Raw genomic sequence first — 26,654 nt, 5'->3', positions numbered from 1 at the left:
ATGTGCAGGTTAGGTGGATTGGCCAAAATAAATCGCCCTTAGTGTCCAAAACGGTTGGGTGGGGTTACTGGGTAATGGTAATTATATCGTGAACTGAACATTTCACCTCCTGCGCAGTTTTATATGAGTTATTTTAACTTCCCACTCAACTCTGAAGCTGCCCCCAGTTGCCTTTCCGCCCTCCGGCCGCCGGCGGCGCTGTTGGAACGCCAGCTTGCCTGAGCGCTCCGAGTCGCCTGTCGCCTCTTGGGGCCGCGGTGACTCGCCGCCCCCTTTGACGTTGGAGCAGGAGTGGCCAATGGAGCGCTGGGGCGGTTGCCAGAGTAGCCAATCGGAGGTCGCCCGGTGAAGCCCCTCCTCCAAACGCTGCGGCTACCGGACCAATCGGCGGGGGCGGAGAAGGCATGGCACGGCACGTGGTAGTGGGTGTCCGGAGAGAGAGAGAGAGAGCCGCGAGCGAGTTGAGGTAACCCGGAGCTGGGCTGAGGGGCGGCGGTGAGGCCTTGGATAGCCCAATTATCTGGCCAATCTCCCGCTGCTGTCTGTGGGATCTTGCTGAGTGCGAATCGCATTGTCTCCAGCCTGGTTAAACTGTCAGGCTTTGAGGGTCCTGAGGTTTCACAAGGTGCTACGTAAATGCAGGCTATTGCATCCTCCCCGTGTCTGCGTGGGTCTCACCCCCACCCACCGCCCAAAGATGTGCGGGGTAGCTGGACTGGCTGTGCCAAATTGCCCCTAAATTGGACATTTTTAATTTTAACAATTATAATTAATGCAAGCTGTGGTTTATTTTGTTCAATTTGTGCAACGGGGCAGTTAGTCCACAGACAAAATTAACGTTAACGTGTTTGTGGTATTTTTGTTTGAAGGATAATCATCGAATCCCTACAGTGCAAAATGAGACCATTCAGCCCATTGGGTCTGCACTGGCCCGTTGACACTCCTATGCCCACCCCGCTGCATCCCCATAACCTCACCTGCACATCTTAAGGGGCAATGTAGCGTAGCCAATCCACCTAACCCGGACATCTTTGGACTGAGAGGGGAAACCGGAACACCCGGAGAAAACCCACGTGGACACAGGGAGAATGTGCAAACTCCACACAGAGTGACCCAAGGCTGGAATTGAACCTGGGTTCCTGGTTCTGTGAGGCAGCAGTGCTAACCACTGTGCAGCCCTCATCGTTGGCCTGCATTCTTCCCTGCTCTTCAATTAATGCCATAGGAACCTACTGTCTGATCAGGCAGGGGAGCCCCACTTCAAACACAACGGCCAGAATGGTAAATCATACCAGGTTCCAGAGACTTACCCGTATGACAAGAAGGAACAATTTAAATGGATAATTCTGAGTATTTATTACCTATTTAAAAAGGTAACATGTCAGAAAGATTTTTAAAAAACAGTGTCAATTCACTGTAAGAGAAGAATGCTGAACTTTAACTAACTTCTCACCACCCTCCTCAGACCAGGGCGTGAAGTGCAGGCTTCGAAAATCTGGAAACCATGCAAAACAACACCTCTCTGTAAACATTCTCTCTTGCCACCTCTCTCTGCCAAAATAGCTTCTCAGGACTCCTTTTGTTTTATTCCTCGAAGACATTGAAAGTTCACCTTAGCCAATTGTTGAAAAATTAGTCCATAACTTGTCAATAATGAAATTGGATTTTAGCTGATTACACAAGACTTCTTAAGATATGTCTCTTATCTTGAGTTAGCCTAGGTGTCGACCAATAATTGATTAATATAGCTGCGTGTCATTTAAAGATGTGACATCTTGAATAGCAGCCTATTCACTCCTAACATCAAGGTTAAACTTAAGTCACGTTAGCTTTTTTTCTGACCATCTGAGAAGGGCACATCTTAAAATTCTCATTGCATTTTTAGAATCTGTATAAATAATCGAGTGTTAATGTGTTTAGAATTATAAAAGTTATAAACTTGTGTTCCAAAATGCACTTCGAGCCTTCCTTACATATCTATTAATGAATTACTTATTCTTTAATTGTCTCACAATTAAGGCCGTCGACTTAACTAATCTGGATGGGTTCCAATAATGCAGGTAAATTGCTTTTGTCAATTTAGTACAAAATACTTAACCTATCAATTCAAACTACAAAATGATAGTTTCAAAATTGATAATTTTAGTGTGACTATCAACAGTTCGGAACTTCTTTAATAAATTCTGAACATATCCTTCCCTGACTTGAGGGCTGAGCCATTGTGAATCCTGATTATGGGTGGAGTGCTGGCCCGTTTATTCTTTCCACTCTCACTCTCTCTCTCTCTCTCTCTCTCTCTCTCTCTCTCTCTCTCTCTCTCTCTCTCTCTCTCTCTCTCTCTCTCTCTTCCCCCCCCCCCCCCCCCCCCCGCAATGGGTGGCGCATTTCAAGTCCAAGATCTTGCTGGATGATGAACTGCCAAGTGTCAGGATTCTGTTAAATTATTGCTGTGACCCTCCCCATGATAAAGGACTTTCAATTGTCTTTTGCAGGTTCCAAGAATGCCAAGTGTGGCTGGCAAGAGAGTTGCTTCCCCCGTCTCCAAGGACTCCTCTTCTAGGCGACTGCTCCAAGTGTCTTCCAGCTCGACCCAGTTCCTCCACTGCACATCCGGCGTGACTCTTAGCCCCAGTGGACAGACTGCGAAGCGCAAGAAGAAGCCTAGCCGGCGGCATGCACGTTTTCTGGAAAGGAAGGCCTTTTTGGAAAGGAAAGGGATCCTGAAGCGGAGTCGGTTCAAAAAGAAGGAAGGACCATTTGACCAAGCAAGGGGCCCGAGTGCCAGTAACCTAAACCACACTGCTCATTCCGGGGACCCCGAGCGGCCGAGCGCTTCTGATGAGAATATAAATAGCCCCATCTTGCCTGGTGCTTCCCAGCCTGAAGCTGAAAGCAGCCACTTTACTTTCTTTCTAAAGTCCACAAAACCGAGCAGCAGAGCTCGCTCTGTACAAAGGACAGCCCCGCTGACTCGTGAAGACTCTGCCTCTTGCCTGGCAAGCCCACCACACTTCTGTTCCAAGCCTGCCAAATATGTGGCGATTGATTGTGAGATGGTGGGCACGGGCCCCTGCGGCCGTGTTAATGAGGTAGCCAGGTGCAGCATTGTTAACTATCAGGGCGATGTCATCTATGACAAGTATGTGAAACCGGGGCACCCCATCACCGACTACCGGACCAGGTGGAGTGGCATCCGAAAGCAGCACATGGCGAACGCAATTGGATTTGATGTTGCACAGAGGGAGGTGGGTTAACCGAGCACTTAAAAATGTCTGAAAAATCTTGAGTGCAATTTATAGCACACTTCCCTCTGAGTCAGGATGTTATGGGTTCAACATTCTCTCCATCCAGGCTGACACCCCTCGCCTGTACTGAGAGTGCTGCATTGCCAGAGATGGCGTCGTTCAGCTGAAGCATGAATTGAAGATCCTGCCTGCTTTCTTGGGTGGATGTAAAAGATTCCATAATGCTCTTTCACAGAGGAGGAGTGGAAGTGCTCCCCAGTGTCCTGGCCAATGTTTAACCCTCAACCGGCATCACTAAAATAGATTTATCTACTCATTACTATGTTGTTGCTTGTGAGATCTTGCTGTGTGCAAATTGGCTGCCACATTTCGTACATTGCAACAGCTGCCATCATTTAAAAGTACCTTTTTAAAGAGCATTTTGGGATGTCCTGAAGTTTTGAAAGCGCTATGTAAAAGCAAGTCTAATCACACCAATGACCTTCTTTGATATTCCCTGTTGTTTTATGGACTCCTTTCATATTAAAGCAGTGAATAATGGCAATTCTCAATGAGCACAACAGTGGTTCTCAGTTTGGGGGTCTGTGACCTCCAGGAGATAAGTGACGTAGGGCCAATCGTGCAGTTGACAATCATCTAGGGCATTGTGATCAAGACTAAACAAGTGAGTGGTGATTGCAGACATGCTTCTGCTCCCATCCCCCACTCCCATCCCCTGTCTAATGTTTTCTCTGTGATCTGTTCTCTCCTGCTTCTGTCCGGGTTCTTGACGAGGGTAGACTGGTCCAGCAGTGTGAATCATGCGCACTCATTTCACTGTTATCTGGCAGTAAGTCTGGAGTTCTGGTGCAAAGTAAATAAATAGACATAGACATAGAACATACAGTGCAGAAGGAGGCCATTCGGCCCATCGAGTCTGCACCGACCCACTTAAGCCCTCACTCCCCTCCCCCCCCCCCCCCCCCCCAATCCCCGTAACCCCTCCTAACCTTTTTTGGTCACTAAGGGCATTTATCATGGCCAATCCACCTAACCCGCACGTCTTTGGACTGTGGGAGGAAACGGGCGCACCCGGAGGAAACCCACTGGGAGAACATGCAGACTCTGCACAGACAGTGACCCAGCGGGGAATCGAACCTGGGACCCTGGTGCTGTGAAGCCACAGTGCTAGCCACTTGTGCTACCGTGCTGCCCACTTTTAATATTAGGCAGCTATCAACTTGATTACATAATGGAGCATTCTATCTGCGTTTATTCTGCACTGTCAGATATACACTGACAGAGCTGACTGTGATTGCAGGTTTATGACAGATTTTATACAGCATATGCACTTAAAGACCCTTGTATTCTCGGTTAGTTTACTGTTGGTCCACACTCGATCTCTCAACTTTGAGGTGACAACTGCGACCTCGGCAATTCTGGTGCCAGGGCCAGGTTGCTGGTAATTATTGATCCAAGATTTGCGAAGCCGTTGACGCCCCGCAGAGGTGAGGTTATCGATGGAAGGCGGGCTCTCTATGTTCTGGTCCACAGCGCGGACTGGCTGGATAATGCGAGCGAAATGGATGAAGGCCGCAAATAGGAGCGGATTGGCGATCTGACCGTGATTGTCACTCATAAAATTCGGCCCAAAATGTTGCAAATACTCAGGAGCATCTGTGGGAAGTGCGCGAGAAACATATAACCTTTCAGAAAGGTTACTAAGGGCAGTACGGGTTTGTTCAAATAAACCAACAGATCCTAGTGTTGCAATACCCTCAAACTGAGGAGGTGGCATCATTACAATTACATCTGACATTGAGTTATACTAATACAAATGATCATGGTGTTGATCAGATACTAACACTGGACATGGTTTGCGAGAGGAGTTTGTCATTTGAGGCATTTATTGTGACTTCTCTCGTAGATGTACCAGGAATTGGAATACATCTTCAGTAAAGGATGAGGAAATGATTTGAGGCTGGTCCTGGTTTGGATAGTTGGGTAGGTCTGTGGGCTGTGGTTGAAGTCAGGCCAGAAGTGTGCTGCAATGGAGACGCTGTTGCCATGTTTATATTCAAGAAACAAAACACCGCCTTTCCTTGTGGTCAGTAGTACAATCATTGAAATCGTAAATAGAAACAGGAAATGCTGGGTAAACTCAGTAGGCCTGGCAGCATCTGTGGAGGGCGAAACAAAGTTAATGTTTTGGACCTAAAAGATCCTTCTACAGAGCTTTGAAATTGAAATATGGACTTTGTTGCAGGGTGTAAAGACACTATACAGACATGTTCAAATGGAAATAATTTTTAAAATAATTAATTCTTGATATCGCTCACTATCTATTTATTCATATCTCTTGAGAAGACGATGAGCTGTAATCCATGTAGTAAAAGGGTTCCCATAGTTGAGTAGGGAATTTAAAAATAATAATAATTCATGGGATGTGGGCATCGCTCGCTCCAGCATCCCTAATTGCCCCTGAACTGAATGGCCTGCTAGAGCATTTCAGCCCCCCGTCTGCTGACGATTAATTTTCCGCAAGGAAGTCGACGAACGGTTGCCACCTCTGGGTGAACCCTAACAGTGAACCTCTCAAGGCGAACTTAATTTATAAAGAAAGCTAGCCATGTCCGATAGCTAGGTTTCCGACTTTGTGGGCTTTGGATCCCTCCATGCCAATAGTATCCGTCTCCGGGCTACCAGGGAAGCAAAGGCAGAACGTCTGCCTCTTTCTCCTGGATTTCTGGATCCTCCGGATCCTGAAAATCGCCACCTCTGGACCCAGCGCCACCCTTGTTTTTAAAACCTTGGGCATGAAGTCCGCAAACCCCTGCCAAAATCCCCGAAGCTTTGGACATGTCCAAAACATGTGGACATGGTTCGCTGGTCCTCCCGTACATTTTGTGCACCTGTTTTCCACCCCAAAGAATCTGCTCATCCGGGCCACTTGTCATGTGAGCCCGGTGCACAACCTTAAATTGTATCAGGCTGAGCCTGGCACATGGTGCAGACGCGTTGACTACTCAATGCGTCTGCCCATAAACCATCCTCTATCTCACCTTCCAGCTCCTCCTCCCACTTACGCTTCAGCTCCTCGGTCTGCGTCTCCTCCGACCCCATAAGCTCCTTATATATGTCCGAGATGCTCCCCTCCCCTCCCCTCCCCATCTATGAACACATCCCCCATCCTCTCAATCCCCGCTCTCCGCCATACCCGGAACCCCCCATCCATACTCCCCGGGGCAAACTGGTGGTTATCACAAATTGGTGCCCAGACCGATGCACCCACATGCCACCTCCACTGGCCCCAAACTCTCAGGGTCGCCACCACCACAGGGCTGGTGGAGTACCGTGCCTGCGGGAGCAGCAGAGGCGCAGTTACCAACGCCCCCAGACTAGTGCCCTTACAAGAAGCCGCCTCCATACGCACCCACACCGACCCCTCCCCCACCACCCACTTCCTGATCATGGCTATGTTAGACACCCAGTAATAGTTGATGAAATTTGGCAGCGCCAGCCCACGCTCTCCCCGGCTCCGCTCGAGCATTACCTTCCTTACCCGTGGGGTCTTGTCTGCCCTGACGAAGCCCGTGATCACCCTGTTGACCCGCTTTAAAAAAAAAAAAAGGACCCCGGAATAAAAATGGGAGACATTGAAATACAAATAAGAACCTCGGGAGGACCGTCATTTTCACCGTTTGCACCCTCCCGGCCAACGACAATGGGAGCGCGTCCCATCTCCGGAAATCATCCTTCATTTGGTCCACTAGCCGAGCCAGATTCAATTTATGCAGCCGGTCCCATTCCTGCGCCACTTCGATGCCCAGGTACCTAAAACTACCCTCTACTGACCTAAACGGCACTCCCCCAGTCGCCCCTCCTGTCCCCTCGCCTGAACCACAAACATCTCACTCTTATCCATGTTTAGCTTATACCCTGAAAACCGGTCGAATTCCCCGAAAATCTTCATGATTTCCTCCATCCCCTTGACTGGGTCCGAAACGAACAGAAGCAGGTCATCCTCATAGAGTGAAACCCTGTGCCCCGCCCCCCCCCCCGTCAACCTCCGGACTAGTCCCTTGAAGCTCTCAGAGCAATCGCCAACGGCTCTATAGCCAGCGCAAACAGCAGTGGGGAGAGGGAGCATCCCTGTCTCGTTCCCTGGTGCAGTCTAAAATAGTCCAAAGTTGTCCTGTTCGTCCGCACAACTGCCACAGGAGCCTGATACAGTAACCTGACGCAGTCAATAAAGCCCCGCCCAAATCCGAACCGTTCCAGTACCTCCCCACAGATAATCCCATTCTACCCGATCAAAAGCCTTTTTGCATCCATTGCGACCACTAGCTCAACCTCCCTACCTTCCGGGGGTATCATGATCACATTTAACAGCCTTCTTACATTGGCCACCAACTGCCTACCATTAACAAACCCCGTCTGGTCCTCCCCAATAACGTCCGGAACACCATCCTCAATCCTGGAGGACAAGATTTTGGCCAGCAACTTGGCATCCACATTCAGCCGGGAGATCGACCTGTAGGACCCACACAACTCTGGGTTCTTGTCCCGCTTAAAAATCAGTGAAATCATTGCCTGTAACATCGTTGGGGGCAGCATCCCTCTTTCCCTTGCCTCATTGAACATCCTCAACAACACTGGCCCCAGTATCCCCGAGAACTTTTTATAAAACTCCACTGGGACCCGTCCGGGGCCGGGGCCTTACCCGCCTGCATGGCCTTCAAGCCCTCCACTATCCCAGCCCAATTGGGGCCCCCAACCCGCTCTCTGTCCACCGTTGGGAAATTCAGCCCCTCCAAGAAGCGCCTCATCCCCTCCAGCCCTGTAGGGGGTTCCGACATGTACAGCCTGCTGTAAAAATCTCTAAATGCCTTATTCACCCCTACCGAATCACCAACAGGTTCCCCTTACCGTCCTTTGCTTTCCCTAGCTGCCTCCCTCTTCCTCAGCTGCTGTGCAAGCATTCTGCTGGCCTTCTCCCCATGTTCATAAATTGCCCCCCTCGCCTTTCTCAGCTGCTTCACTGCCCTCCCTGTGGCCAGGAAGCGAAACTCCGCTTGCAGCCTCTGCCATTCCGTCAGGAGCCCTGCCTCTGAGGTCTCCGCATGCCTTCTATCGATCTGTAATATCTCCTTTACCAATCTGTCCGTCTCTGCCCTGTCAACCTTCTCCCTATGAGCCCGGATCAAGATCAGCTCCCCCCTTAACCGCCTTCAGTGCTTCCCAAACCACTGCTACCGAAGTTTTCCCCGTGTCATTGACCTGCAGGGAGCTCTGAATGCATTCCCTCAGCCACTCGCACATCCCTTCATCTGCCAGAAGTCCCACATCCAACCTCCAGTGCGGGCGCTGATTACTGTCTTTACTAACCTGCAGGTCAACCCAGTGCAGTGCATGGTCTGAGATTGTAATCGCCGAGCACCCTGTGTCCACCACCCCTGCCAGAAAGACCCTGCTCAAAAAATCAATCTGGGAGTACACTTTATGCACGTGTGAGTAGAAGGAGAACTCCTTCGCCCTCTGCTGCCCAAACCTCCACAGATCCACCCCTCCCATCAGCTCCATGAACCCTCTTAGTTCCTTTGCCATTGCTGACACCCTGCCCGTTCTCGAGCTTGACCGGTCTAAGCCCGGATCCATAACTGTATTGAAGTCCCCTCCCATGACTAACCTGTGTGAGTCCAGGTCCAGTATCTCCCCAGCATCATCCCAATTTGGCGCATATACATTCACTAATACCACCTGCACCTCCTCCAGTTTCCCACTGACCATAATGTACCGACCTCCCACGTCCGGGACTATTCTACCCGCCTCAAACACCACCCGCTTAGTGATCAGGATCGTGACCCCTCTAGTCTTTGGATCTAGTCCCAAATGAAACACCTGGCTGACCCAGCCTTTCCTCAGTCTAACCTGGCCCGTTACCTTAAGGTGCGTCTCCTGCAACATCACCACGTCCACCTTCAATCCCCTAAGATGCGCGAACACGCGTGCCCTTTTGACAGGCCCATTTAACCCTCGAACATTCCAGGTGATCAGCCTAGTTGGGGGGCTCATTGCCCCCCACCCTGCCGATCAGTCATCCCCTTTTTTTAGGCCCGCCACCAGCCCGTGATCCGCGCCTCCACCGGTCCATCCCCAGGCAGCCCCCGACCTCCTCTCTGTCCCTCAGCCCAAGTCCCTCCCTCGCCAGCAGAACATTCTTCTCCCCCCCCCACAGCAACAACACCCTGTAACCCAATCCCTTTCCAAAACCAAACATATCCACCCCCCCCCCCCACTACGCTTCTGAGAGCTAGCTCACCCAGCTAGCTTGGTGGCCCCCATCCCTGGCGCCATTGTTCCCTTACCCCCCCCCCCACTCATACAAACAAACTCCGACATCAAACAATCCCTACACAATTGCCCAACCGAAAACCACCAAGATTAAAACTAGCACACCTCCATCCCCCAACAGTGCAAATAAAAACCTAAACTCACTCGGCTCTACTGCTGGTTCCAAACAAAACGAGAAACCTTTTACAAAAACAGAGAAAACAAACACGAGCGTTGCAGCCAAGTTCAAAAGTTCTCAGTCCTTCGTTAGCCCATTCTTTCTTGCAAAGTCCAACGCGTCCTCAGGCGACTCAAAGTAAAAGTGCTGATTCTCATGCGTGACCCAGAGACGGGCTGGATATAACAGTCTAAACTTCACCTTTTTTGAAAAGGATTGCCCTGATCTGATTGAAGCCTGCTCTCCTCCTGGCCACCTCCACGCTCAGGTCTTGGTAAACCCGCAGGATGCTATTGTGCCACTTACAGCTCCGTGTCTGCTTGGCCTACTGCAGAATACGCTCCCCCATCAGCTTCTCAAATATGCCTGCGACGTATGCCCCAGCGTCCGTTCCTTCGGACCCACCCATCTATTCTCTAGGTCCTCCACCTTCTCCAGAAGCTTCTTTTGCTGGTCCCTCAGCATCTACACCTCCAGCTCCACCGCAGTCTGATGCTCCTGCTCAGCCAGCGCCTTATCCACCTTCTGGATCGCCCGATCCTGGGCGTCCAACCTGAGCTCCAACCGCTCAATCGACACTTTTATCGGGTCCAAGCAGTCCCGTTTCTGTGTAGCAAAGCCCTCCTGGATGACTTGCATCAACTGCTCCATAGACTGCTGGGTCGACAAGCCCGAGGTTCACCCCTCTGCCATGCTGTCCCCTGTTGCAACTACAGCCCAAGTCTTCTCTGTCTTCTTGTTTCTGCCCTTACGAACACTTCTTGTCCTTTCCTCCATGCACCGAAGTGGGAATTCAGTAGAGAATTGCTATTAGCATCCGTTCAGCAATTCAAGTCCATTAAAAAATCGGGGGGAAAGGTCCAAAAGTCCGACCAGAGTGGGAGCCACCAAATGTGCAACTTACTCCTTCATAGCCGCCACTGGAAGTGTCACTACCACCTCTCCTGATGACACCGGAACAGCCATTTTATGTCCAAGTTTGAATGTTTCATGACTTGGGAAGGAGATCGTAAATCTGAAAGATTATTAACAGTTTTAAATTTCTGCTTCAATTTAGATCATGAAGATCTTGAAGAGTAAGATTGTCGTGGGCCATGCTTTGCACAATGACTTTAAAGCACTGAAGTATTTCCATCCAAGATCTCTGACACGGGACACAAGTAAGGTCCCAATGTTGAAGAGGAAGGCTGGTTTTCCTGACAGAGAATCTGTGTCTCTGAAGAATCTGTCCAAACAGCTTCTGGGTAAAAACATCCAGGTGAGTATGTGAACCGACTGATTCTTTTGCTTGTTATATCTGGCACAAAGGAAGATGGTTGTGGTGGTTGGAGGTCAATCATCTCAGTTCGAGGACATCACTGCTGGAGTTCCTCAGGGTAGTACTTGAGGCACAAACATCCTCGGATGCTTCATCAATGACCTTCCTTCCAGGATGAGGTCAAAAGTGGGGATGTTTGCTGATGACTGCACAATGTTCACCATTCCTGACATTTCAGATATAATGGTGACAATATTTAAAAGCCATTTGAACAGATACATGGATAGGAAAGGTTTAGAAAGATATGGGCCGAATGCAGGCAAATGGGATTAGCTTAGATGGGCTTTTTTTTAAATAAATATTTTATTGAAAATTTTTGGTCAACCAACACAGTACATTGTGCATCCTTTACACAATATTATAACAACACAAATAACAATGACCTATTTTATAAACAAAAATTGAATAAATAACGAAAATGAAAACTAGCCCTAATTGGCAACTGCCTTGTCACAAGTAACACACTCCCAAAATATAGTTTAACAGTCCAATATATAATTATCTGTAGCAACGACCTATACATATTATACAGTATATATTAGCAACCCTGAGAGTCCTTCTGGTTCCTCCCCCCCCCCCCCCCCCCCCCCCCCGGATCCTGGGCTGCTGCTGCTGCCTTCTTTTTTCCATTCCGTCTATCTTTCTGCGAGGTATTCGACGAACGGTTGCCACCGCCTGGTGAACCCTTGAGCCGACCCCTTTAGGACGAACTTAATCCGCTCTAGCTTTATAAACCCCGCCATGTCATTTATCCAGGTCTCCACCCCCGGGGGCTTGGCTGCTTTCCACATTAGCAATATCCTGCGCCGGGCTACTAGGGACGCAAAGGCCAAAACATCGGCCTCTCTCGCCTCCTGCACTCCTGGCTCTTGTGCAACCCCAAATATAGCCAACCCCCAGCTTGGTTCGACCCGGACTCCTACTACTTTTGAAAGCACCTTTGTCACCCCCATCCAAAACCCCTGTAGTGCCGGGCATGACCAAAACATATGGGTATGATTCGCTGGGCTTCTCGAGCACCTCGCACACCTATCCTCCACCCCAAAAAATTTACTGAGCCGTGCTCCAGTCATATGCGCCCTGTGTAATACCTTAAACTGAATCAGGCTTAGCCTGGCACACGAGGACGACGAGTTTACCCTGCTTAGGGCATCTGCCCACAGCCCCTCCTCGATCTCCTCCCCCAGCTCCTCTTCCCATTTCCCTTTTAGTTCATCTACCATAGTCTCCCCTTCGTCCCTCATTTCCCTATATATATCTGACACCTTACCATCCCCCACCCATGTCTTTGAGATCACTCTGTCCTGCACCTCTTGTGTCGGGAGCTGCGGGAATTCCCTCACCTGTTGCCTCGCAAAAGCCCTCAGTTGCATATACCTGAATGCATTCCCTTGGGGCAACCCATATTTCTCGGTCAGCGCTCCCAGACTCGCGAACTTCCCATCCACAAACAGATCTTTCAGTTGCGTTATTCCTGCTCTTTGCCACATTCCATATCCCCCATCCATTCCCCCCGGGGCAAACCTATGATTGTTTCTTATCGGGGACCCCCCCCAAGGCTCCAGTCTTTCCCCTATGCCGTCTCCACTGTCCCCAAATCTTCAGTGTAGCCACCACCACCGGGCTTGTGGTGTAGTTCCTCGGTGAGAACGGCAATGGGGCTGTCACCATAGCCTGTAAGCTAGTCCCCCTACAGGACGCCCTCTCTAATCTCTTCCACGCTGCTCCCTCCTCCTCTCCCATCCACTTACTCACCATTGAAATATTAGCGGCCCAATAATACTCACTTAGGCTCGGTAGTGCCAGCCCCCCCCCTATCCCTGCTACGCTGAAAGAATCACTTCCTCACTCTCGGGGTCTTCCCGGCCCACACAAAACCCATGATGCTCTTTTCAATCCTTTTAAAAAAAAAAAGCCTTTGTGATCACCACCGGGAGGCACTGAAACACAAAGAGGAATCTCGGGAGGACCACCATCTTAACAGCCTGCACCCTCCCTACCATTGACAGGGATACCATATCCCATCTCTTGAAATCCTCCTCCATCTGTTCCACCAACCGCGTTAAATTTAACCTATGCAATGTGCCCCAATTCTTAGCTATCTGGATCCCCAGGTAACGAAAGTCCCTTGTTACCTTCCTCAACGGTAGGTCCTCTATTTCTCTACTCTGCTCCCCTGGATGCACCACAAACAACTCACTTTTCCCCATGTTCAATTTATACCCTGAAAAATCCCCAAACTCCCCAAGTATCCGCATTATTTCTGGAATCCCCTCCGCCAAATCCGCCACGTATAGTAGCAAATCATCCGCATACAAAGATACCCGGTGTTCTTCTCGTCCCCTAAGTACTCCCCTCCACTTCTTGGAACCCCTCAACGCTATCGCCAGGGGCTCAATCGCCAGTGCAAACAATAATGGGGACAGAGGGCATCCCTGCCTTGTCCCTCTATGGAGCCGAAAATATGCAGATCCCCGTCCATTCGTGACCACGCTCGCCATTGGGGCCCTATACAACAGCTGCACCCATCTAACATACCCCTCTCCAAAACCAAATCTCCTCAACACCTCCCACAAATAATCCCACTCCACTCTATCAAATGCTTTCTCGGCATCCATCGCCACTACTATCTCCGTTTCTCCCTCTGGTGGGGCCATCATCATTACCCCTAACAACCTCCGTATATTCGTGTTCAGCTGTCTCCCCTTCACGAACCCAGTTTGGTCCTCGTGGACCACCCCCGGGACACATTCCTCTATTCTCATTGCCATTACCTTGGCCAGGATCTTGGCATCTACATTTAGGAGGGAAATAGGTCTATAGAACCCGCATTGTAGCGGGTCCTTTTCCTTCTTTAAGAGAAGCGATATCGTTGCTTCAGACATAGTCGGGGACAGTTGTCCCCTTTCCTTTGCCTCATTAAAGGTCCTCGTCAGTACCGGGGCGAACAAGTCCACATATTTTCTATAGAATTCGACTGGGAATCCACCCGGTCCCGGGGCCTTTCCCGCCTGCATGCTCCTAATTCCTTTCACCACTTCTTCTACCTCGATCTGTGCTCCCAGTCCCACCCTTTCCTGCTCTTCCACCTTGGGAAATTCCAGCCGATCCAAGAAGCCCATCATTATCTCCCTCCCATCCGGGGGTTGAGCTTCATATAATTTTTTATAAAATGTCTTGAACACTCCATTCACTCTCTCCGCTCCCCGCTCCAGCTCTCCTTCCTCATCCCTCACTCCCCCTATTTCCCTCGCTGCTCCCCTTTTCCTCAATTGGTGTGCCAGCAACCTGCTCGCCTTCTCCCCATATTCGTACTGTACACCCTGTGCCTTCCTGCATTGTGCCTCTGCAGTGCCTGTAGTCAGCAAGTCAAATTCTACATGTAGCCTTTGCCTTTCCCTGTACAGTCCCTCCTCCGGTGCTTCCGCATATTGTCTGTCCACCCTCAAAAGTTCTTGCAGCAACCGCTCCCGTTCCTTACTCTCCTGCTTCCCTTTATGTGCCCTTATTGACATCAGCTCCCCTCTAACCACCGCCTTCAACGCCTCCCAGACCACTCCCACCTGGACCTCCCCATTATCATTGAGTTCCAAGTACTTTTCAATGCACCCCTTCACCCTTAGACACCCCCCCTCATCTGCCATTAGTCCCATGTCCACTCTCCAGGGTGGGCGCCCTCCTGTTTCCTCCCCTATCTCCAAGTCCACCCAGTGTGGAGCGTGATCCGAAATGGCTATAGCCGTATACTCCGTTCCACTCACCTTCGGGATCAATGCCCTACCCAGCACAAAAAAGTCTATTCGCGAGTAGACTTTATGGACATAGGAGAAAAACGAGAACTCCTTACTCCTAGGTCTGCTAAATCTCCACGGGTCTACACCTCCCATCTGCTCCATAAAATCTTTAAGTACCTTGGCTGCTGCCGGCCTCCTTCCAGTCCTGGACTTCGACCTATCCAGCCCTGGTTCCAACACCGTATTAAAATCTCCCCCCATTATCAGCTTTCCCATCTCTAGGTCCGGAATGCGTCCTAGCATCCGCCTCATAAAATTGGCATCATCCCAGTTCGGGGCATATACGTTTACCAAAACCACCGTCTCCCCCTGTAGTTTGCCACTCACCATCACGTATCTGCCCCCGTTATCCGCCACTATAGTCTTTGCCTCGAACATTACCTGCTTCCCCACTAATATAGCCACCCCCCTGTTTTTCGCATCTAGCCCCGAATGGAACACCTGCCCCACCCATCCTTTGCGTAGCCTAACCTGGTCTATCAGTTTCAGGTGCGTTTCCTGTAACATAACTACATCTGCCTTAAGTTTCTTAAGGTGTGCGAGTACCCGTGCCCTCTTTATCGGCCCGTTCAGCCCTCTCACGTTCCACGTGATCAGCCGAGTTGGGGGGCTTCCTAAACCCCCCCCTTGTCGATTAGCCATCACCTTTTTCCAGCTCCTCACCCGGTTCCCACGCAGCTGTATCTCCCCCAGGCGGTGCCCCCCCCCGCCCATCCTCTCCCATACCAGCTCCCCCCTCTCCCCAGCAGCAGCAACCCAGTAATTCCCCCCTCCCACCGCTAGATCCCCCGCTAGCGTAATTACTCCCCCCATGTTGCTCCCAGAAGTCAGCAAACTCTGGCCGACCTCTGCTTCCCCCCGTGACCTCGGCTCGCACCGTGCGACGCCCCCTCCTTCCTGCTTCTCTATTCCCGCCATGATTATCATAGCGCGGGAACCAAGCCCGCGCTTCTCCCTTGGCCCCGCCCCCAATGGCCAACGCCCCATCTCCTCCACCTCCCCTCCTCCCCCCATCACCACCTGTGGGAGAGAGAAAAGTTACCACATCGCAGGATTAGTACATAAAACTCCTCTTTCCCCCCTTTTTAACCCCCTCTTCGCCCCCCACATTCGCCCCACCACTTTGTTCAAACGTTCTTTTTAATAACCCGCTCATTCCAGTTTTTCTTCCACAATAAAAGTCCACGCTTCATCCGCCGTCTCAAAGTAGTGGTGCCTCCCTCGATATGTGACCCACAGTCTTGCCGGTTGCAGCATTCCAAATTTTATCTTTTTATGAAGCACCGCCTTGGCCCGATTAAAGCTCGCCCTCCTTCTCACCACCTCCGCACTCCAGTCTTGATAAACGCGGATCACCGCGTTCTCCCATTTACTGCTCCGAGTTTTCTTTGCCCATCTAAGGACCATTTCTCTATCCTTAAAACGGAGGAATCTCACCACTATGGCTCTGGGAATTTCTCCTCCTCTCTGTCCTCGCGCCATCACTCGGTATGCTCCCTCCACCTCCAACGGACCCGCCGGGGCCTCCACTCCCATTAACGAGAGCAGCATCGTGCTCACATATGCCCCGCCGTCCGCTCCCTCCACACCTTCAGGAAGACCAAGAATCCTCAGGTTGTTCCTCCTTGCGTTGTTTTCCAGTGCCTCCAACCTTTCCACACATCGTTTCTGATGTGCGTCCTGCGTCTCCGTCTTCACCACCAGGTCCTGTATGTCGTCCTCATTCTCGGCTGCCTTTGCCTTCACGACCCGAAGCTCCCGCTCCTGGGTCTTTTGTTCCTCCTTTAGCCCTTCGATCGCCTGTAGTATCGGGGCCAACAGCTCTTTCTTCATTTCCTTTTTGATCTCTTCCACACAGCATTTCAAGAACTCTTGTTGTTCAGGGCCCCATGTTAAACTGCCACCTTCCGACGCCATCTTGGTTTTTGCTTGCCTTCCTTGCCGCTGTTCTAAAGGATCCACTGCAATCCGGCCACTTTCTCCTCCTTTTTCCATCCGTATCCAGGGGGGATTCCCTTCTGGTTTACCGCAGTGTTTTTAGCCGTCAAAATTGCCGTTGGGGCTCCTATCAAGAGCCCAAAAGTCCGTTTCACCGGGAGCTGCCGAAACGTGCGACTCAGCTGGTCATCGCCGCACTCGGAAGTCCTTAGATGGGCTTTTTGATATGCATGGACCAGTTCGGGCCAAAGGGCCTGTCTCCGTTCTGTTGATTCTATGATTCAAGGAGTTCATGTTCAAAAACAGCAAAACCTGGACAATATCCATATTTGATCTGACAAGTAGATTGGCCATGCTAAATTGTCCCTTAGTTTCCGGAAGGTTGGGTGGGGTTACTGGGTTATGGAGATAGGGTGGAGCCTTGGGCTTAAGTAGGGTGCTCTTTCCAAGGGCCAGTGCAGACTCAATGGGCCAAATGGCCTCCTTCTGTACTGTAAATCCTGTGAACATTCGCGCCACAAAAGTGCGAGGCGACCATCTACAAAAGGAAGAATTTAGGTTAGATTTATATTTATTGTCACTTGTCACGTGTACTGAGGTACAGTGAAAAGTATTGTTCTGCGTACAACTCCGGCAGATTGCTCCATACAGGAAAATATAGAACATAAATAAATACATGAAGATACATAATGAAAATACATAAACGTAGACAGTGGGTGAAGTATACTGTATATAGTGCTACAGTGGGTGAAGTATATGGTATATAGTGCTGCAACTGTAGAGAAGATGCGTAGAAGGACCAATTCAGTCCATAAGATCAGTTCAGACTATAAGAGGGCCATTCAGGAGTGCGGTAACAGCAGGGCAGAAGCTGTTTTTGAATCTATTGGTGCGTGTTCTCAAAATTTTGTATCTTCTGCCCGATAGCCCAAAAGAAGAGGTTGGAAAAAAGAATAACCCGGGTTTGGGGGAGGGGGGGTCTTTGATTATGCTGCCCATTTTCCCAAGACAGCAGTTTCGCATGTTGGACTGGCCCGTGTTCATGACTCTTATGTAGTTTCTTGTGGTCTTGGGCCGAGCAGTTGCCATACCAGGCTGTGATGCAGCCAGATAGGATGCATTCTATGATACATATATAGAAATTAGTAAGAGTCGTTGTGGACATGTCTAATTTCCTGAATAAGTAGGGGCTGTTTAGCACAGGGCTAAGTCGCTGGCTTTGAAAGCAGACCAAGGCAGGCCAGCAGCACGGTTCAATATCCCGTACCAGCCTCCCCGAACAGGCGCTGGAATATGGCGACTAGGGGCTTTTCACAGTAACTTCATTTGAAGCCTACTTGTGACAATACGCGATTTTCATTTCATTTTTCATTTCATTCATTTCATTTCATTTCAAGTATAGGCGCTGTTGTGCTTTCTTGGTCGTAGCGCCGACATGGGTGGAACAGGACAAATTGTTAGTAATGTTTACACCTCAGAATTTTAAGCTGTCAACCATCTCCACCTCAGCATCATTGATGCAGACAGGGGTGTGGACGACACTCTGCTTCCTGAAGTCAATGACCAGCTCCTTTGTTTTGCTGACATTGAGGGAGAGATTATAGTCACTGCACCACTCCACGAGTTTCTCTATCTCCCTCTTGTATTTTGACTCGTCGTTTGAGATCACAAAAAAGACGAGAATATCATCAACCCTAATTTGCATTCATTTCAATCTTATTAACGAGATTGAAGTCAAATGCAGCACTCTCCTTGGAATTAATCTGACTCCCCAGCGGGTGGTCACGCGGACGTCGTTTAGTACTTCTTTTCAAAAAAATGATACTAGCGCAAAGACTTCTGAGGAGGTGAGTAGCCATTTCCATTTTCTGGCATGCAGCTCGAGGTCACCAGAGCTGCTGCCCCAGTGGGGCGGGAGGGGGAAAGGAATGACCCCCTCGGGTTAGGATTGGTCAGGGAGCAGAAACTCCTGGGCCAGGGGGTTAGGTGCTTTGCGTCTGTGAGTTCTTCAAGCCATCTTTAAATATTGTGGAGACCCATAACAGGGCAAGCACAGCTGCAGCCCATCTCCTACCAAATTCTCCCAGGACAGAGCCCTGCTGCAGCTTCTTTCCTGAAATTCAATTTCACTCCCTTTAACTGTGAGCAGCCTCTAGCTTCACAGCTGAAGGCTATTTCAACTGAGGACTTAGCCTTGTTAGTTGTGAGAGCATAGCACACATCTGAACTCTCAAATGCCCCCTCAAGGGCACAGGTGCCATGTCTCATGGATGATTAGTGCACCGCATGTACAACAAACCTTGATGCCTGAACAGTATGCCTGTACTCTAGGAGCATCAGCACCATAGAGGCAGCTGCCAACACATAGGGCTTCACCACTGAGGATCCTCTCACGGTCAAAGAGTACACGTGTAGATGTGTGGTGAGCACCAGAGCATGACCTCCCTAATGTTCCCGGTTGGGGTCTAGAGGCTCCTGCTGTGGCCTGGGTGGGGGGGCGGGGCAAGTGTACAAAGTGAGGTTTTCCAGCACAACTGGCTCATTGGATGGCACTTTGAGAGAAGACAGGACAGTCATGGTAAGGGGTGGGGGAGGCTTGGAGGATTTAAGTGTCCCGGGATGGAAGCCCTAGCATTGTCAGTCTCTCTTCTTCTACAAATCCTTCCAGATAAAACTATGTTTGCTGGTGTTTATCCCGCAGAGTCTGGCCTCGCTGTGCTTGTGGCACCTGAGGCAGGCTAATGCTGAAGAAGGTAGCAACAATTTTGTGGTTTAGTGCTACATCTAGGTGTGTCCCCAGCATGCACATCAGAGGTGGAGGCAGCCTGCTGCATTCTGCACCCTGTGGCCTTTGATGCTCTTGGCAGACATCCTCTGGACGGCCTTGAGCCAGAGGGCCCCGACCGACAGCAATGTCACTGGCATCACCATGCCACCCTGTTCTGCCTCCTTCCCTTGAGATGTGCCAGTGTCAGAAAGGTGGACTCTGAAGAACTGTAGACCGCCATAGTCTCCTTGGTGGTAGACCCCGGGTTGGCTTCCAGTGCTTGCTTCCTGACTATACCTGTAGGGCCCTGGGGAACTCCATGGGATGGAGGAGCAGCTCGAATGAGCTCCAGAGGCCTCTGAGTCATCTGGCGCTGCCAGTCTTGGAGGCACCCATTATCTGCACCATGGTGTCGACGCCCTCAGCAATGCTCCTTCGTGACTAGGCCATGCTCTGCAGTGCCTCTGCAATGTCCATCTACGTCTGGGACATGTCCCTCAGCGACTAGAACATGATGTTGAGGCCCTCAGCCATGGTCGTCACAGACTGAGCCATGCCTTAAGCACCACCACTCAATGTCATTCTCCAGGATTTCCACTGCGGTCACCACCCTAACAGTATTGGCTCGATGCCATGCATTGTCGGAATCATCTCCTGTGCCTGAAGCCTTTGGGATTCCTCCAATCGGCATTGCAGTCGCTGGAGTTTCGTTTACACCCCCTCCTGAACCTCACGGCTGTTTCCTATTGTCTGCATCAACTCTGAGAGAACCTTGCCAGAGGCATGGCATCTGGCTGGGAGCCAGCTGTGTCCTGGGATCCAGCAAACCTCCGACTGCCGTCTTCCTTGAATGCTCCTGCCATCACCTGATGTGCATCAGCTCACCTGATTGTGCCTCAGAACCAGTCCTGCCATCGAGGTGGTTGTCTCTGTGCTGGTGGAAGGTCTGGGTGATAGCTGTGACGCCTCAATGGGGATCTCCAATGAGCTCTCCATTGGGGGGGTTGCGCATATGACTCCAGATGGCCTGGCCTCATCAGATGGAGATCCTGCTAGACAATGGACATGGGATCAGTGAGAGGGATGGATCATTTTGTCAGGTCATCTGGGTGAAGGGGCAGTGGATCCTCACCACTCTGGTGCAGGCCAACCTTGCTGTCGGTGACTGCTCTCTCCTTTGACAACCCCACGATTTCCAGTGCCTATTCCTCTTGGGTGGTGCGGCCTCAAATCTTTGGGATTCACCCCCCCCCCCCCCCCCCCCCCCCCCCGTTTTGGCCCTTTCCCGTTCACAAAGAGAGGACATTGTGAGCCACACGCTTGATGGTTCAGGAGGGTCTATAGCAGGTGGGCGCCGCAACCTGGACATGAGGATGTGCTGGTGGGTGCTAGGGTGAGGAACAAACTTGAAGATCGGTTGTGAGGAGTTTGCGCGGGAGGGGTGGCAAGCGGAACTGACGCCAGTAGAGGTGATAACTTGCCTTTGCAGTTCGGTGGAGGTCGTTGGTCTTCCTACATTGGATGGCGGTTCTCCCAGTTGTGCTGCCCACACTGACAGATGCCACAACTGCCTCCTAGGTGGCATTGCTGACCCTGCTGCTGGTCCTCCAACTCCATTGTGGGAACAGGTTGCCCCACTTCTCATCCACATCATCAAGAAGTCTTATGAGGTTGCCATCCCGAAAAGGTGGAGCAGGTCTGCGCGCTGCCGGCTTGTGTATTGACAGGGGGTGAGTGGTGAGGCAGCTCCTTGTTAGCGGCGAGCAGCTGAGGCGCGAATCAGTCGATGAGGGAATATCAAGATTTTTGTGGGGGCTCATTCCGTTGATTATGGGCCGCGATCTCGCCGGCGCGGCCATTGTGAAACTCCCTGCCAAACGTGCCCAAAATTGGCCTTTAACTTTGATCTGCTGAATCGCACCCATATTGTACAACCTTCAATCTACCAGCCTTTATGTTCTAACTGGTTCCCATAGCTACTGTAATTATAGAGTTGCATCATGTGATGCATTACACACCACATTAAAACTAGTTGGTTCTTGCCCGACATAATCAGGAACTGAAACTCAGCTGATATATAACCGCCTGGTTACTGCAGAAACAAATGATGCAGAAGCAGATTTGTTTACTGGGGTCAGCTATTGACCCAGGGTGTTGCTAGAAACTAGAATCAACCAACTTGCCAAAAGGAGGAAGAAGAGGTGACCCCTCTTGTAGCCAAAGGATCAAAAGTGTGCACAAGTTACATCGGGTGGCTTCTGGTGCTGCCATTAGTGAGTCCACCTTGGCTCCTTCGGGAGCACTCCTGTGTCTGAGCCTGAAGTGCAATGGTTCGTGCCCCATTCCAGGACTTGAGCATAAAATCTCTGCTGACAGGGATTGGGGTACAGTTCCAGTGAAGGATGAGTGGATGATTGAAGCTGGGCCTGTTAGGAGTAGTGAGGTGGGACTGTGGGCGAGGTCAGGTCAGAGGTGGGGTTCTATCTTGGAGGTGCCCAAATCTTTTTGCGGATAGGGGAGGGGAAGGAGATGGAAAGTTATACAGGGACCCTGTGTAGCTATTGAGGAGGAATCAATAGCCTTTACTCAACAGTGACTGTACTTCAGTCAGCAACTGGCTGTGACATGGACACAGTTTGAATCATGATCCAAATGCAAATTATGTTGGTTTTTTTGTCGTTTCATATGGCATAGCGCATGCCTCCTTCATGCTGCAGTAATCGATGGATGTTCCCAGCTAGCTGGGGGGATTCGGCCAAGTAGGAAGCCAAGGTTTATTGCCAGTCCGATGTGTTGTGTGCTCCAACCCTGCTACACCCCCACTCCAGCATATTATAACTTTACTTCTGTTCTTTGTTTGAGGGATGTGGCGTTGCTAGGCCAGCATCTATTGCCCATCCCTAGTTGCCCTTGAGAAGGGCATCCTTAGTTGCCCTTGGACCTTCTTCCGCTGCAGACCCTCAAGTGTAGGTACACCCACGGTGGTGTTGGGGAGGGAGTTCCGGGATTTTGACCAAGCGGCAGTGAACTCACTTAATGCGGCAGCCCTACGTAATGTTTGTGAACTTTTAGTCTTTTCCCGTGGTACAAAGCTGGGATTGCCTCCTCTTCCTTTAGGCAGGATAGGCTTTGGGGAGTGGGGAGGTAAGTTACTCCCTACAGGATTCCTAGCCTTTGACCTGCTACAGTATTTATATGGCTTATCCAGTTCAGTTTCTGGTCTGGGGTAACACCCCTGGATGTTGATAGTGGAGGCAGAACAATAGTTGGGATGGTGCGGTGCCATTGATTAGGGGAAAGGATCCGGCATGGTTCCCATTCCTGATGGTGACTGCTGCTGACATCTGTACAGATGTGGGTGTCTGGTGAAAGCGGGGCAGGATTGGCTGAGATGCCCCTCGCGGTTGAAGTGTCTGCCGCCACGTGCTCTCCAGCTTTGTGCATGCAACTTCAGCACTTGGGCAAGGTGATTGGGGGAGGGGGGGGGGGGGGTTTATTTGGTAGCTGCAGAACTATGCCCTGCGGGGCAGACGGTGAATAATTTTGGTTCGGATCGGAGGTGGAGGTAGGAAAATATTTTCCTCCTTGATTGACCATGATTCCCTTTTGTTGTGACAGGTTGGCAGAGATGGACACTGTTCTGTTGAGGATGCCTGTGCCTCCATGGAGTTGTATCGACTGGTGGAAATTCAGTGGGAGAAGAAACAATACAATCGGCTGTCGGCAACGGAACGCGAACACACAGCTTCTGAAACAAACTCTGAAATCGATCAGTACATGGGCGACCAGTATTGGCCTGCTGATTTGCACGAGGATAGTAAATGATCAGACAAACTATTAATCTACATCAGGAGCAGAGATGAACACTGTTAGAACAGTCTAAACTCCAGTGGCTGTGATGCATTCTTAAGGTTCAATTGTTCTCTGGTCTTCCCCCTCCATCTCCTGAACAACAAAACAAATATTTAATCTCTCACTAACTTTTACCAATGAAATAGATCTGGCGGGAAGAATGCAGTGCTAAAGGTCTGAGATCTGCGAATGAATCAGCATAGATGCATGATCTTCCTGCACTGTGCTACTTGGTACTGCGCCAAATAGTGGTGTACGCCACCGAAAGAGTTTGATCATATGCTATAAGGAGTGTGAGTGTTGCTATTCCCTGGGGACCTGGGTGAAAATCCAGTCCTGGGGCATCCCAGTCCTTTTGTCGGTGGTCAAGTGTCAAAAGTACAGAACTGTACTCTGTGAGAGCAGGGTAGCCGTTGTCGGAAATAGAGGGTGTTCAGTAGTGGGTGCTGTCCTGTGGTCAGGTTGGAGGTAAATAGTCGGGGCACAATCGAGGGAGAGCTGCAGTCAGTATCCACCCTTTGCCACATCTAACCTGATAGTGCTTGGTGCTAACTCATTTCACTTGCCTTGACATTTAAATTTGCGGATGATTTGCCTATTACCAGGAGTTCAAACTTTGTTTGTTTTCCCCCAGGATAACGGTTGTGTTCGTACATAGAGCAATTATAGATTGCTCCTCATTTTCAAAAAACGTTAATTTGATCAATTTCTTCTTTTCTCCCTTCCACCTGAACATGCTGATTCTATCTGCTAACTCTTGCTGGGACACAATTCAGGTGTTACCAACCTCCCTCTGGTTGCTGTCTCCTCAGAAGACCAACCCCTTACACTTATCTTCGAGGTGCCAAACAGGAAGCTCACCAGAGATGAAAGGGACTCGGTACAAAGCTGAACAGCAGATGGTGGTCCTTCTCCGTGAGGCCTGTATTGGAAGGAGTTGCAGGTTAAATGGAGGCAGAACGTTTGTTTCTTTCCCCTGTGACATCATCAGTGGGGCAGTGATTTGTGGGAGCCATTCCCCATTGATGATGTCACATGAGGGAGGAGTTCTTGACAAAATGTCTGCTCCGAGGCTATTTAGACAGTATAATTCAGACTAACAAAAGCATGATGGAGATGGCAGTAAGTGTACCGCTCCAGTTCACCTCCGCTAATGTTCAGTTGACACGCAAGAATAGTTGAGGAAGTGCTTTGTTCAGGTTGTGGGAGGGGTTGGCGAGAAGGTTTTGTTTGGATTCTATTTTTGATCGTAATTTAAATCCGTCATGTGGATTAATGATAGAAATTCCCTGGCTCATGTTAGTGTCGGCTAAATTCTCTAATCCCAATCTTCTCTTTAGATTTTTGCCTTCTGTTAACTAATTTCCTGTCTAACTCACTGTCTTTATAACTGGTTCATGTGCTCGTGTATTCCATGTCCTATCTTTGCTTTGTCTAATTTTTGTATCTGCATTATACCAAAGAGCTATGAGGTGCTAAGTGGAAAACTGAAGGAGAAATAATTGCACTACAATTTTAATTGAGTAATTTTGCGACAAAATGGCCACTGGTCTGAAAACCTTGTTGAATGGTGTGAAACATTGCCTGCGTAGTGGGAGTTTGCTGTGATTATATGCTGGGTGTTGGGAGACCCCGCCCTTTCACTGGGCCGAGGAAGAAATATGGCGTGAGTGAAACCTGCTCTCGCTGCTTTAAATGGCTTATTGAGTTTGGATGTGGGCCCCAAAATATGCCGCAGCACACCTAGTCTCAAAGCCTTTCCCTGTTATTCTTTCCTCCTTTTTTAAAGGTCTGGTTCCCCACTAGAACGGGGATTCCTCTTGTGCATCACCCTGTCCTTTTTATTTCTTGTGCAAACCTTTTTTTTGTGACACCCTTTTACTGAGGAAGCGTATGCTCCGAGGCCACTCTTCAGCTGAGGCCTGACTTCGCCACCTGCCTCCGATGAAGGTGAGATGCCGTTGCGGTTTTTGAACCGGGGAGAAGAAAAGCAGTTTAATTATTTGGCCATTTGTTGTGAGGCTATTCGCTGTGCACAAAATGGCTGCTATGCTTCCCGACAACATAGCCGTTGCATGGCAAATAATTCTTGCATGCTGAGAGTTTCAAAGCATTGCTGAGATGTTGCCTCAACGGAAAGTTTTTTTGGGTGTCAGATGTGGCCCGACCATTGAGTAGTACTCGTGTCTCTGAAGCGGGAATTAAGCCCATATTCTTCTGACTCAGACTTGATCCAATGGCACTTTGCTAAAAAGGAGGTGGATACATTAACTTGGTGTCTTGGCCTAGATTTATTCCTTAACCAGCAACTAAATACAGCTGAACTGGTCATTATCACACTGCTGCTTGTAGGATCCTGTTGTGCAGAAACTTGCTCACATTTCCTACGTTACACTACACTTCAAAGATACTTCATTAGCGGAGTTCATGGAACCTGCTACAGCAATGCTTTACCCACTGCCTGTGCATCTTTGATTTTGTACTTAAACTTCTATGTGTTTTTGTTGTTTTTTCTCAATTGGCGGGACAGCTGGTTCGTGATGCCGCGCGATGCCAGCAGCGTAGGTTCAATTCCCGAACCGGCTGAGGTTATTCATGAAGGCCCGACCTTCTCAAACTTGCCCCTCGCTTGAGGTGTGGTGATCCTCGAGTTAAATCGCCACGAGTCAGCTCTCCCCCTCAAAAGGTTGGTTGGGAGACACTACGATGCTACCATTGACCAGCACCCCATGGTTAGAAAAGGTGTAAAACTCATCAACCAGTGTTACCGCTCAGCCCCCCCCCCCCCCGGTCGACCATTCAACCCGACCGATGGGGTTTGCAGTGAGAAGTGAGGCTTTCCACTGTTGAATAGCTTGATGACAAGTTGCCTTATTTGTGAGAAAGCAGGACTCCCGCAAACTATACTCAGGCCTTCAGGAGAGCAGGGGAATGAGCTCAATTGTATGTGTTTGCAATTGCTTTTCACAAGTAATCGAAAGTAGATGAGGACGAGCACTTGGCTCGTCATAGCTTGTTCACCCACAAAGGACCATACAGTCACCATCATTACGTTTCACAGGTTTTGTTCATGGGGTATCACCCCCCAGTCGTGACAAGAGTTCCTGGTGTAAATCCTAATCTTGTACACTACTTTCAACCACTGTCCGCCTGTCACATTCAACCAGTCTGATTGGACGGCTGAAAGATTTGTTACCTTCTGGATGAATTTGCCGTGTGGTTTGTTGGACAATAAATTATTTTCAAACAA

The 26,654-nt window shown here is 49.9% G+C and overlaps 1 protein-coding gene across 2 annotated transcripts; it reads left to right on the top strand.

Moving 5' to 3' along the window:
• The first annotated feature begins 368 nt into the window (after positions 1–368).
• LOC140387411 (apoptosis-enhancing nuclease-like) lies at positions 369–26,654 on the top strand. Of its 2 annotated transcripts, XM_072470494.1 has the most exons (5): positions 409–466; positions 2,020–2,060; positions 2,493–3,245; positions 10,793–10,993; positions 23,171–26,654. In XM_072470494.1, the coding sequence occupies exons 2-5, from the start codon at positions 2,055–2,057 to the stop codon at positions 23,375–23,377; spliced, it is 1,167 nt and encodes a 388-aa protein (XP_072326595.1). In that variant the 5' UTR covers positions 409–466; positions 2,020–2,054; the 3' UTR covers positions 23,378–26,654. The 2 variants fall into 2 exon arrangements, with proteins under 2 accessions (XP_072326596.1, XP_072326595.1); XM_072470495.1 differs by lacking the exon at positions 2,020–2,060 and having other exon boundaries at positions 369–466.

Source organism: Scyliorhinus torazame, chromosome 12 (genome assembly GCF_047496885.1).
Source record: "Scyliorhinus torazame isolate Kashiwa2021f chromosome 12, sScyTor2.1, whole genome shotgun sequence".
Lineage (NCBI taxonomy): Eukaryota > Metazoa > Chordata > Chondrichthyes > Carcharhiniformes > Scyliorhinidae > Scyliorhinus > Scyliorhinus torazame.
The sequence above is the reverse complement of the archived record's forward strand: the minus strand, read 5'-3'. Positions and strand labels throughout refer to the sequence as shown.